Source organism: Thunnus maccoyii, chromosome 5, assembly GCF_910596095.1.
Source record: "Thunnus maccoyii chromosome 5, fThuMac1.1, whole genome shotgun sequence".
Classification (NCBI taxonomy): Eukaryota; Metazoa; Chordata; class Actinopteri; order Scombriformes; family Scombridae; genus Thunnus; species Thunnus maccoyii.
The window spans coordinates 19,331,697-19,344,765 of NC_056537.1; the positions used below are offsets into that span (position 1 = coordinate 19,331,697).

Below are 13,069 nucleotides of genomic sequence, written 5' to 3' on the forward strand. Positions count from 1 at the left end.
CTATGTTATTTCCTTATTCAATTTTTTCGTAGGTAAACCTTAAATTATTTCTGTGAGTGAACCATTTTATTTGTGTTGTAAATTATTTTTCACATATTGAAAATCTCTCTTAGATGAAACTGGTTCCTTACGCCTTCCCTCACACTCGCATTAAGCTTAAGAGAGACCTGAAGGACACCAGTGTATCAGGTACAACACACATACATCACAAACAAGAATTATGCAGACAATGATTTCTATCTTTGTTTTGCTAATTAGGTTCTGTATGTTTATTTTCCCCTCAGGGAATGGTCTTGGCATCCGTGTGGTAGGTGGGAAGGAGATTCCAGGGAGCCGAAGAGAGATTGGAGCCTACATAGCCAAGGTTGTCCCTGGTGGTGTAGCAGAACAAACAGGGAAAGTTGTAGAGGGTAAGAGGATAATGAGAAAAGGAGGCGATGTAAATGTTCATTAGCACCTGTGTTTTCTATGTTTTGTTTGGTTTTTAATCAGGAAAATACAACATCCTTTGTCCTTTGTTCCTTAAGAAAACATATTCATATATTCAGCATTCATTTTTACTTTGCTTGGTAAGACACTGTACATGGTAAGAAGTGCCATTTATGAGGCCTGAGAGATTAATGGTTTAAAACCAAAATCTTTAATTTTTAAAATTTTTATTTTAAGGGCAGTGTAAGCTTTCAGTAAAAAAATGACTGAATGTCTGAGTCACTGAATTCTAGATGGAGATGTGAGAGGCTGCTGTAGCCTTCTTTGTTGTGGTCTGTCATGTCTCATTCTCTGAAACATCACATCCAAACTCAGAGAAAGCCTGTCAACTCACCCTCCACAGCACTGGGTTGTGTTAGTCATTAAGCTATATTTAGCATCATTATAGACACACAAATACACACAGGCAATCATATACCAACATACACACATACCATAATTAACTTTATGAAGTCCTAAGAATCCCTAAAATACATTTTCAAATGAGAAATCGTCTAACGTTTATTGTTTGGACAGAGAAGAGCTTACATATTGACTGTAATTCCTACAGTTAGAGGATATTTTTGTGGACAGAATTGGTTCTAGTTTATCCACTATAGTGACTGCAATGACTTTGCTATTGTACAAGAGAGGGAGTGAAGGACAAATCAGCTAATGTATTTCTTCTTGGTCTGAGGCTACTGTATTTTATTCATTTTTGACGTTGTTGTCTTGAAATATTAATACAGAAAAGCTTTAACTGGGTTCCCTTTTCATGGCATTATTAGTTGTAATAAAAGAGTAGGGGTAATGGTCAGGATAGCAATGTTTACCTCCTAGCGAATGCTGAATTATAACTATGCAAATGTGATGTTTATATTTCACTGAAAGAAAATGGCAGCGGAACATGCCTTCAGGTGCAAAGAGAAATAAAGTGGGGGAGGATACGGTGAATTATATTGAGAGAGCAGAGGGAATAATCTAAATGAGTTCTAGTTCATGCAGAAGGATATGGAGATATTAATTCAAGCTCTTATTGTCACAGCTGCTGGTGAGTTGCTTCGTAAGCAGAAGTCTAATCTGAAGACCAGGTTTCAGTTGTGTAAGTGAGGCCTCATACAGCTCTGGCCTTGGGTTGAAAGCTTGAGTTTGCTGTGCAGTGGTTTTTGTACATTATACTATCAATATACATGTTAATATTAATATTTTAGATTTGTTATCTCACTGCTTTTACCTCTGACCTAGAATTATTTCTATGAGCCAAAAAAAGTAAGATTGTCAGTGTGCTGTGTGTGCAATGCAATAATGATGCAATGTCAGAACTAAAGCCAAATTGAAAATTTAATTGTTAAAGTTGTCCATTGGGTGCACTACAAACTGACGTATTCCTTCTGCTATGTGAGCATGTAGAGTGCACTATCCAGAACAAATCATATTTGAAATGTTGAGATGGGGAGATGCATTTGCCCATGGCTTATAACATATTGTCTGGGAATTGCTTACTCCCTTTTGTCTCTGTTTCTGCCTGCTTACCCTTATCACACCACAGGAATGCAGGTGTTGGAGTGGAATGGAGTCCCTCTGATGGGAAAGACTTATGAAGAAGTGCAGTGCATCTTGGGCCAGCCATGTGCAGAGGCGGAGCTCTGTGTGAGACTGTAAGTTACAGCTGTCATCATTTATCCCTCTATCCCACTGAAACTCCTACATGTTTAGCCGCAATATGGTGACTCTGCACCCATGTATACCTTCTGTCCTCCCTCTGTTCCCTTATTTTCATCCCACACCCTTTCATCTGACAAATATCACACTATGACTGATTACTGCTAAGATACACTGGTTGATATTCCATTATAAATTTCCTGTATGGATCCAAACAGCGACCTTAATATGCTGTCTGACCCTGAGCACCCACAAGCCCTGGAGCACCATGTCCAGCTTAAGGCTGGTATGTACAAGGATTTGTTGATATGTCTGCATGCATGCATGTATCTGTTTACCTATTTCACATAAACAAAATATGCATTACTATACACTTTTGTTTCAGTAGGTGGCCAGCGTTCTCCTGGTGTGGATCCTAAGCAGTTGGCTGCAGAGCTGCAGAAGGTGTCCCAGCAGCAGGCTCCTGGTGGGGCTGGGATAGGGGCTGGGCCTGGGGGTTTGGGGGTCCTCTCTGCTCTGGAGCGCTCTGCCCTCCTCCACTCGGGTACTGGATCAGCTGCCTCCAGTGGTGTGCCAAGCCCCGGCCAGCCTGCATCACCTGCCATAAACAAGAAACAGCGGAACAAGGTAGATTTGACTTGTTAGCATTCTGTCAGCTGGCTCATCTCAGAGACATGTCAGTTATGAATAATTCAGTCTAAAATGTGACTACAGGAAGGAATATAAATAGTGCATGTCTGATTCATATGTCAGAGGATGATACATTGTGTACAATAAGAATCTAGACTGATCTGTTTTGCCAAAGTGTGGAACCCTGTGTCAGTGTGATCCATCATCCACCTTGGCTGCTGGGATTCCAGCAATATCATACAACACTTCAGAAGGGAGGTTGCATGTGAAGGTCAAATGGTATAACTGTGTTCATCAGAGAATGCCAGGTCACTTATAATGGAACAAGAGAATAGGGTGGTACAGTTCATGACCCTGGCTGTGGGTGTCCTTTATACATAAAATGTGCAATAAGCATAAGTTCTCTATTACAAGCAAATGTTTAAATGTTTGATTTTTGAAAGGCAGGTCACAGAAAAAAAGAGGATGCATTGTGTATCACACAGATGATAAATACCTAATATAAAACATGAAATATACTGTCAAAATATATATGTATTGGCACTAAATTATCAAAACTGAAATAGTACTAAAAGCATCTCAAATAATTGATTAACCTTCTCAAACTTTACTGGAGGACTTTTCCAGTCGATTACACAACTCAGATAGTCAAATCTCTCCTGAGGCTCATAGATCCAGTGAGAAAGCTTTACTCTGCATCTTCTCTACAAGGACAGCCCATTCATCCGTTAGCTGACAATATATATTTAAAGAGTGAAGCCAGAGCACCATTTACTGCAACCTAATATCAGGATAACGGCTGAAGTCTGTTTTGAACTTTTCTTTGTTGGTCAGGTCAGATCTGTCAGACTAATCATTATATCATTCATCATATTTTTCTTTTTCAGCAAACAGAGATGGTGAAGACATCTCATCCCATCACTGGAGAAATTCAGGTATAAAACATACACTATCCCCATTAAATAACAAAAAATCAGGTTACAAGGATTTTCTCAACTGCAGAAAAATAAAGATGCAGTCAAATAGTTTGGTCTGTCTCACACAGCCTTTATTCCACTCTTCTTCCCTCAGCTCCAGATCAATTATGACAGGAACCTAGGAAACCTGATCGTCCACGTCCTGCAGGCTAGAAACCTGGCCCCGAGGGACAACGACGGCTACTCTGACCCTTTTGTCAAGGTCTACCTCTTACCTGGAAGAGGGTGAGCTCTGAGTGTGTTTGAGTGTCCACCAATGTCTGGTCTGTGTCTGCCTTTCAGCTTTTGTGTCTGTCTTGTTTTCTCTCCCCCTATTTCTTTCTGACTTTGTATTGACTGTGCTGTATGAAACTGACTAACTACTTGAGTTTGTATGAGAGAATGAGACAGGACATGATGATATGAGGCAGTCATTTGTAGTGTAATTTGATTCAATTTGATTCCAATACAGTAGATGGGTGTTTTAGATTTCATGAGATGAGAGGAGATGCTTTGCCATATTGCCCCATTATTATGTGTTAAATAAACCAGTCATAGATAGCCAACGTGCACATATAAACAGACACTCTGCTGAATTCACAGACTTTTTCTTAGTCTTCCCAAATTTAAAACCAGTATTTTAGTATGGTCACTTAGTATCAAGTCCCGGGCTTCTTCCTCTTATCCATGTCTGCTCCACTGTCTTCCCAAGAGCCTGTGAATAGCTAGAAAAGGGATCGATACAGCCTTTATCTACTCTGTAACAGTATCTGCTTTTAGATAATGACCCCATTAGACCTGTTTAGGTTAGAAATGAAAGCTCTGTAGGAGAGCACTTTTGAGTATTGTGAAATTTATTAGTCTGACATTAGAAGTAGTATGGACAGCCAGCGTATCTTAACAACAACAGTTTGGAATAGTGAATTATTCATTCACCCATGAGCCAGTTGTAATCATTGTGAGGTTTTTTTGCTCTTGCGTCACGTAACATTGCTTGGGCACAAAAACAGTGATACACTCTGCAGAGAATATTGATTGCCTCAGCTCTCTATCCTCTACTGCATTTTCTTTGAGCTCTCTGGGCTTCTCTGACTGTTTTTTGTGTTTTTGCTTTTCTTGTTTGTGATATCTGCCCTCCTCTTCCTCTTCTGGACTCCCTCAGCCAAGTCATGGTTGTCCAGAATGCAAGGTAGCGTGGTGCTGATCTTCGTTTTCAGTTGGTGTTTTGTTTTTCGTTCTCTAAATTATGTCTCCAAAGTGGTTTTCCATCCTTTTGTTGTGGCCTTTGTTGTTCGTCCAATTGTGTGCTCTATTTCATGGTGTTAAGAACACTCCTATCATTGCTTGTTCTCTCCATGCCTCTCACTTTTAACTCTCCTCTGCCTCTATTTCTGAAGTAATGTGTGATTTTGAAAAAGCAATCTTAGTCAAAACAAGCTATTTCAAAGAACATTTACATTTGAATAAGGTTGAAATCTGACTTATTTTTTTGATGTCTTCACAGCAAGAGATTGATCATATTACAAGTATCTATTCAATCCACATGTATTCAGTATATCACAGTTTGGTGAATGTTTGCCATGGGGTCAAGCAGGGAAGATGTTTTTTTTTTTCAATTTTTTTACTGACAACCACCCATTCTGCATCATGACTTATCAGTGCTGATAACAAGAGAAGGACCAAGTATGCTCAGAAGACCATGAACCCAGAATGGAACCAGACTGTCATCTACAAGAACATCCACTTAGAGCAGGTACTGTGCAGAAGGACATTAACACACACACAAAAACACACACAAACTTTCACTCTATCTTACATGTGAAGTTACTCTATGTGCTGTGGGCCACTTTGGGCAGAGTGGATGTCTGATTTTCTTATTAGGATTCTGTCCTCATGCCTTATCCCTAGGGCTGTTTTCAGTATCCCTGTGCAACCTCTTATCAGCACTCCCAAGACTCAAGTTAACAACCATCATTTCTGCTCTCACAAAGTTTCAACACAGACAGCCTGACTGCGTATCATTTTAACAAAAAGGGTGATAGAAACTTGGTGATCATGCGCCTGTGTGCCTATCTGTCACTTTGTAAGTGCTACTGTGTATCTATGGGTGCATGTGTTTGTTCTTGGGTGTCTGTGTTTGGTAGGAACACGTGTGACAGAGACACCACCCAAATTAATAATTACAAGAATACACCCAGTAAAACTGTACCCAGTAATTACAACTGTAAGAGATGAGTGCAGATGCAGTAGCTTTACCGGTCAGAGAATAGAGGCCTTCTGTGAAGGCAGTGGATTCATCAGCTCCTCTGGGGCTGCCTTTTGTTAATCACGTCTCACTGCTGGCCGCAGCAGCTGAGCAGCCTTAAAAATGCTGCTGCATCGCTCATTCGTCCACTCCCCGCCCCCAAGATATGTTTCCATCCCCTCCCACACATTCCTATACACACATACACATCACAGGTATATGCACACATGCACGAACATATATTGGAAGAAACCAAATCTAATTGAACTCCTTGCCTCCTTTCTGATTAAATGACCTGCCGACATTTGCATTCATTCATGCACTGCAGACACAGTGTGCCTCTGCTGTTTTCTTTCACGCTTCCTCCACCCACATAATTATGCACACATAAGAAACTGCTCATGAATGCACAACCTCACCATATCTGCCCTTCTCTCCTCTTCCTCACTCTTTCCATCCAGTTAAAGAAAAAGACACTGGAAGTGACAGTGTGGGACTATGACAGATCCTCCTCCAATGATTTCCTCGGAGAAGTGAGTGCTTTTGGAATCTGATTCCATGTCTTAAAAAGTCAGATGATTAGTACTGTACTTCTCTCACACAAAAGATTTCTGCTCCCTTATTTTTTCAATGGACCAGCTTTTCTCTAAACACCCTAATAATATTAGCATTATCTCTCTCCTCTCAATGTCACGCTTTGCCTCATGCCTGTAAACCTATGTAGAGAGCAGTGCTATATACTGTATCTTTTGCTAAATGCAGTATGCACTACAACTGATTAGCAAATACTATTTGCACATACTGTGCTGTGAAGCTTCTTATCTACATGCAAACAAATTGAAGGTATCAGTGAGTCTTTTTCTACCTGTTGTAAGTGTTGGGCTTGGTTTTAGTGTCTACCATATTTAAAGACATATGTTTTTTTTTTATCTTCTTCTTAATGTCACGCCGTGTGTATATGTTTATTTGTATCTCAGGTTTTGATTGATTTGTCGAATACTGCCCAGCTGGACAACACTCCTCGCTGGCTGCCTCTGAAGGAGCAGAGTGAGAGCATTGAGCACAGCAGAGCCCACCAAGGTGCTCTAGGCCCACCAGGATCTGGATCAGGTCAGGGACATGGCCAAGGCCAGGGCCATATGTCAGGGCCTGGGTTGGGGCCTGGGCATGGTATGGGACAGGGTCAAGGACCAGGACAGGGAGAGGGGAGTTATGAATCACCTAAAAACTCTGTAATCAAGAGCAGAAGCCATGGAATCTTCCCTGATCCAGGCAAAGGTAAGAGAGTCCCCACATATGTCTGTTGTTTTTAGCCTTGGAAATATTCATACACATCCTCTATTTCCATAATTTTTATGAATCAGTTTATTGTATATGAGTAGTTATTCTGAAACATGACACTAATATTATTATGCTTGGCAGGTTTCTGTTTGCTACAAAAACTGTAATTTATGAGGTGGTCACTCAGTTGTCATAGAGATAGAAACGGCTGCCATAGAAACAAAAATGCTAATCATTTCTTGACAGCTGTGTTACTCTCCATGTGCTTGTCAGCTGCTACAGTACACGCTACAATCAGAACCGAGCAGAAAATATGAAATACTTTGAACTAAGCATGGATTATTTTCATCTACCTCCCCCCTCTTGTTGCTAGCTGCCATAACCCTCACCATTTTTCTACAGATGTGCAGATGATGCCTTTGGAAAAGTCACACAGCAGTCCAGGCAGCTCTAAGTCTTCCTCCGATGGCCAATTGCGTTCCCATGGCCCCTCCCGAAGCCAAAGCAAGAGCAGCGTCACTCAGGCCCACCTTGAGGATGCTGGGATAGCCATTGCTGCCGCCGAGGCCGCCGTGCAACAGTCCCGCCTGCAACCAAGTAAATCCTGCCCCTACCCGTGATACACTTCCTGTGACATGCTTCCTTTTTCCTGCGCATGCAAGCTTTGTTGAGATTGTTTAATGAAACCTGAACTGCTGTGCGTTCACCTCCTTAACATTTTTCCTTTGCCTTCTGCTCTCCTCATCTTAGTATTTTCTCTTAGCACAAAGTGATTTGTTTGGATCAATAGTTTTAGCTTAATGTCTGCCTCCTCAATTTACTAATTTAGTTGCTGAATAAAATCCAAAAAATATGGAAGGGAAATAACTGAGATATATTAAAACCCAAACTTGCTGTAAAATATAATTTTATTCAGTCTTTAAATGTAAAATTAAATATTTGTAAATTTGGAACATTTAGTGCACTGCATTATAAAATATTTTACATTTCACATCTGTTAAACATTGTTTTGTTTCTTGTTTATTCTTAAATAGGACATAAAATTTTTTATATTAAGTTATGATCATAGCAAAAGAGCACACTAACTTTTAACAAAAGTAGGTATTTAAAAAGCTCCCAAAATCAGAGCCCAGTCTGTTTCTACACGGAGTGTGCATGTGCCGATCCCAAGCTTATGGTTTCTACAAAACCCCAGTGTGGCCATCTCCAACCCCAGAATAGAAACCAAGCTGGGATGGCAATCCCTCACATGTCTTGTACTAATGTAAATGTTAATAACAAGGTTTAAACTGTATCCATTAATTTTTAGTGTATTTAATGTCTCAATCTGTGATGTCCTCAAAATGAAGAACTTCTGTATGTATGTCATCCCTTTCTGAGATAAGTTAGCCCAGTGTCAGAGCTATTTAAGCATGCAGTTGCAGCTTCCCTGGCTACTGTTCCTTGGCCACCGAGGACTTTGTGATGCTGCAGTCTCTCTGTGTGTGTGCGCATGCGTGTGCCATATGAATGAACCCTTAGAAAAATCACAAAACACACACAGACACACACAGTTATGGCACACAGGCTCTCCTCCCTACCCAGTCCTTTCCCATTCCCACTACCTAAAACAAAGGGGACACAAATGTGAGACTGAACCAGTCAAACCAGGAAACACAGACACACCAAGAGGTTCAAAAGTCAACAGGAGGCTCACTCTGCACTCACCGGCCATTGAGAGTAAAGCGGTCAGCTAACCATGAGAGGAGCAGAAGTGTCAAGGGAAGGTGAGGCAACATAGGAAAGATGTACTGATAAATATTATTAATCCTTCCTTAAGAACCACAATGACGTAAATAATACAAATAAAAGAACAGATATCTAACATAAATTAAGTCTGCCATATAACCAAATGTGTAAATAATTGAAGTAACAAATTAATTTAGATATTTCTCATCTAATGATTTTCATGTATGTGAGTCTGCGAAGTCTGAGAGTTTGCGTGTGTGTCTCTGTATGTTATATGTGTGTGATATAATTATGTTTTTAGGGTTAGAGAAATGGGATTTCAAGCTATTGCCTTTGAGTCACAGACTGTGTGTCAAACATAATCTAAATGCTATTAGTCATCATTGCAAAGCAGATATAGAAAGTAGATTCTGTGACCATGACAGCAAAGAATATATCCACCCTTCATCTGGAAAGAAACACTTCACATACTCCCTGAACTAATCACGCTTTCATACTGTATGAGCGTAACTCAATAGCAGCCAGGAGCCAAGAACAAATAATTACTTTAAATCTATGAGAGAACATCATCACATTAAATTTATTTCTATGTGTGAATTTAACTTAGACTTTCATTTATTTCTAGTGAAGGGATTTGCTGCACTGCTAAATGCAAGGACAAACTGTTGTCTGTGTTGATGTGTTCCTCCCTTGATATGCTGTTATGTGATGCTCAGTCAAAGCTATGTTTGACAGACAGCGTCACTGTCAGAGTGATAGCTCAGGGGGGTGTGAAGTGTTTCTGTATATCTGTTGGACATGCATGCATGTGTGGTAAACGCTGTATCAGCGATGACGCTCTGTGTACGTCACTATGTCCAAATAATTTTCAGATAGATAGGCAGATTTTTTTTTTCATCACCATCGTCCTCCCTTTTGCTACCCTCAGGACCAGGACACCGGCTGGGTGATGTGTCAGGATCAGTGGTGCTGTCTGCCCCGAGTCTTGTGGGAGACACTTATGGAGATGGGGGGGAAGTGGTGGGCACTGGAGTGGACAGCGCCATTTTTCAAGTGCCACACATGTAAGAGCATCTGTGACTCTTTCTAATACACGGCATGCATCTATGTAGTGAGATGCTTAAAGCTGACAGTGGTGCTCAGTATTGCATTATCTGTTATTCAGTATGTGTCTGGTCTCTTCTGAATAAATGTTTGTTTTTTTTTCATAGCGGTAAGACTATTCCCAATGGCACCGACAAAAACCAACTCGGGACCCCGGAAAATGAAGGCAAGTTCCAGAAATGTCCTCTGTTTACTGTAAAAACCTTGAGGATGTGAAAGAAGATGTCTTCTTACTTGGTTGTAGGTCTCCACCTGCTGGGTACTTTGTATAATGACACTATTTTTTTTTTTATTCATTTACCCAGCCACATATTTAACCACTGCTAACTGTGTTTTCATAATGACTCAATTGTGGAGTCAAATGTGCAGTTAAGTGGTTATCGTCAATTAACAATATTTACCCCACAGCATAATGGTTTGATGCATGGCTTAGGATGATGGAAGACAAGAGGATGTCATACTATCCTACGCTCTGTCATAACTATATCTACGCTTAAAGCAGCTCGGGTGTCGTGATGCTTCCCTTCGAGCTCTAGTTTCAATGTGTAACAAAGACTCCAAGGTCATTTTAGGCTGCAGCCTGGCAGCTGTTACACAAACGAGGGTCAAGGGGTCATTTCCATGGTGCCTGAAAACATGTTTAACACACTTAACTCAGCCTGTCTGAGTAAAACCCATAAAACTAAATTATCAATAGAGACACGCGACAGTTGATGAGACCTGGGAGAAAATGCAGAGATGTTCCCTGACCTTTCATTCTGTGGTGAGGCCAGTTTTATTGATGCATAATTGTTAAATATTTTAAATCAGCTTTAGTGACATTATGCTTTCCTATGCAACTGTAGAAATCTGCCTGGAAAGAAGAAAACAAAAAAAAAAGAATTGCTGACTTTATTCTAAAAAAATGATTTTCCACATCTCTATTTTTCTCTGTAATTTCTTGCTTTAGGTAGTAAAACACAAGTAATGGGAGAGATCAAGGTTGCTCTTAAGAAGGAGGTGAAGACTGAAGGAGACCAATTGGTCTTGGAGATCCTTCAATGCAGAAACATCACTTACAAGTTCAAAAGCCCAGACCACCTACCAGGTCTGAAACTAGTGTATATTTGTGTTCATGCATGAATGAAAATATGTGTGTTTTTATTAACTTTAAACAGTTTACAGGTTCACCAACCCATATTCAATGTTTTTTTTGTCTAATTTGCCTTCAGACCTGTATGTGAAGTTGTATGTGGTAAATGTAGCCACTCAGAAAAGGATCATCAAGAAGAAGACCAGAGTTTGTCGACATGACAGGGAGCCGTCTTTCAATGAGACCTTCAGATTCCCCCTCAACCCAACTGGACACTCCATACAGGTACAACAGAAGCTCAAATGAGACAGTTGTAGATATGGATCTGTCTCTGTCTGCCAGTCAAAAGTCCAAAAAAAATGCAATACTGCTTTAATGTAGCTCATTCTTTGTAAAATTTTAGCATTAAAAAAAAAAAAGGTAATTTGAATCCAACTATTCGACACTGACAGAAACAACCTTATATCCCCAAAATGACACATTACACCTAAACTGGAGACTTTTAATATCCAAGAAACTTCTTAAACCTGATTGTTTTATAAACTGATTTGCTGCCTCATGGAGCAGCTGGGAGACTGAACTACCTCCTGGCAGGCTGCAGGATATGATGATCTAAACATTTCTGGTAGTGGCTGTAAGAGGACAAATCTTAACAGTTTTAGTTGAAAGTCACCCTCCACTCAAAAATGTGTTTTGCTTGTTGTTATTTCACTTGGATGTTTGAGCTTCACTTTTCAGAATGATGTATGTGCAGAGTTTTTAACTAGATATCTGTTTTTACACTGATCTGCTGAAGAGGTAAAGTTTCTCTGTGCTCATTGAAAATCTGAGTTTAAATGGCTTGTGAGCATAATGACATCACAACTAGTTTGGAGGCTATTTGTGGTCCAGTACGCAACTAACACAAATGTGATTTGGACACTTGAAGTCTCCAGTGCTCATAAACTGAGGATGAAGCAGACTAGGAGTTAAATTTTTGAAATGAACAATATTTGCATATTCATGGATTTCAGATTTTTCAGTGAGAGAGAAGAAATAGATAGGATTTGAAGGTGTTTAATGAGGTAATTGCGCTTTTTTGTGGAGGAAAACATCTAAGACACATATTTTTATTCCAAGCAGAATATTTTAAATATCTTACAATGTCTGGAGGGGATCTTGAATTATTACTGACAAATCTTACAATCCCATCCCTCTTTGAATCTTTTTTTTAATCTCTGCTAAAGGGAAAATAATGGATATGTATGCAACAATTATGAATACATTTAATTTGTTTTAAAGGATAATATTAATATGTCCATATTTAATCCTGATTCAAATTTTGAATCTATGTAAAACAATTCTAAAAATGTATAAATGATCAATAGATCAGAATTTGTCATCTTCTAACCACTTGGCCCAGTGGTGCTTGTATTATTCCTGCTGGATAACATACTTTTACCTGAATAACAGCATGTTATCCAGCTGACGACATCAATGAAAATCAGATATGAATGAATGAATATAGAGAATGAGCAATGAAATTTTGTCTCTCTTTCCTATGTACTTCCAGCTTTTCTTAGTTTCCAATGGAGGGAAGTTCATGAAGAAGACCCTCATAGGGGAAGCCTACATCTGGTTGGACAAGGTGGACATGAGGAAGAGAGTGGTCAGCTGGCACAAGCTGTTTGTCAGCTCCACTCAAACCCACCCATGAGCACCACGCCAAAAATATGGAGTTGCAATAGATCAACGAAAGGTGAAGCCAGAGTGTACTAGTTCAGAGTTCCAATTTAAGAAAAAGATGATTTAGAGAGAAAAAAATCCATTTAATTTGCTTCCTCATTTTATAAGTTATACAATAAGTAGGAAGGAATTATCAGTCCAACACTGCCAGCGCACATGTCCACCTCTTCCCATGTCAGGTCTTTGCTGGCTGTGGAC

At 39.8% G+C, this 13,069-nt stretch overlaps 1 protein-coding gene across 1 annotated transcript in view; it reads left to right on the forward strand.

The window, feature by feature from the left end:
* The window catches only part of pclob (piccolo presynaptic cytomatrix protein b), a 58,564-nt gene extending 45,722 nt beyond the window's left edge, over positions 1 to 12,842 (forward strand). Inside the window, exons 19-35 of the mRNA XM_042411759.1 lie at positions 114 to 189; positions 285 to 410; positions 2,018 to 2,126; positions 2,349 to 2,416; positions 2,516 to 2,757; positions 3,648 to 3,695; positions 3,832 to 3,962; positions 4,879 to 4,905; positions 5,376 to 5,469; positions 6,423 to 6,494; positions 6,939 to 7,239; positions 7,645 to 7,839; positions 9,899 to 10,034; positions 10,182 to 10,244; positions 11,028 to 11,161; positions 11,286 to 11,431; positions 12,699 to 12,842. Coding sequence (XP_042267693.1) covers positions 114 to 189; positions 285 to 410; positions 2,018 to 2,126; positions 2,349 to 2,416; positions 2,516 to 2,757; positions 3,648 to 3,695; positions 3,832 to 3,962; positions 4,879 to 4,905; positions 5,376 to 5,469; positions 6,423 to 6,494; positions 6,939 to 7,239; positions 7,645 to 7,839; positions 9,899 to 10,034; positions 10,182 to 10,244; positions 11,028 to 11,161; positions 11,286 to 11,431; positions 12,699 to 12,842 — 2,112 coding nt within the window. The remainder of the gene's footprint in view (positions 1 to 113; positions 190 to 284; positions 411 to 2,017; positions 2,127 to 2,348; positions 2,417 to 2,515; positions 2,758 to 3,647; positions 3,696 to 3,831; positions 3,963 to 4,878; positions 4,906 to 5,375; positions 5,470 to 6,422; positions 6,495 to 6,938; positions 7,240 to 7,644; positions 7,840 to 9,898; positions 10,035 to 10,181; positions 10,245 to 11,027; positions 11,162 to 11,285; positions 11,432 to 12,698) is intronic.
* The last annotated feature ends 227 nt before the right edge of the window (positions 12,843 to 13,069 follow it).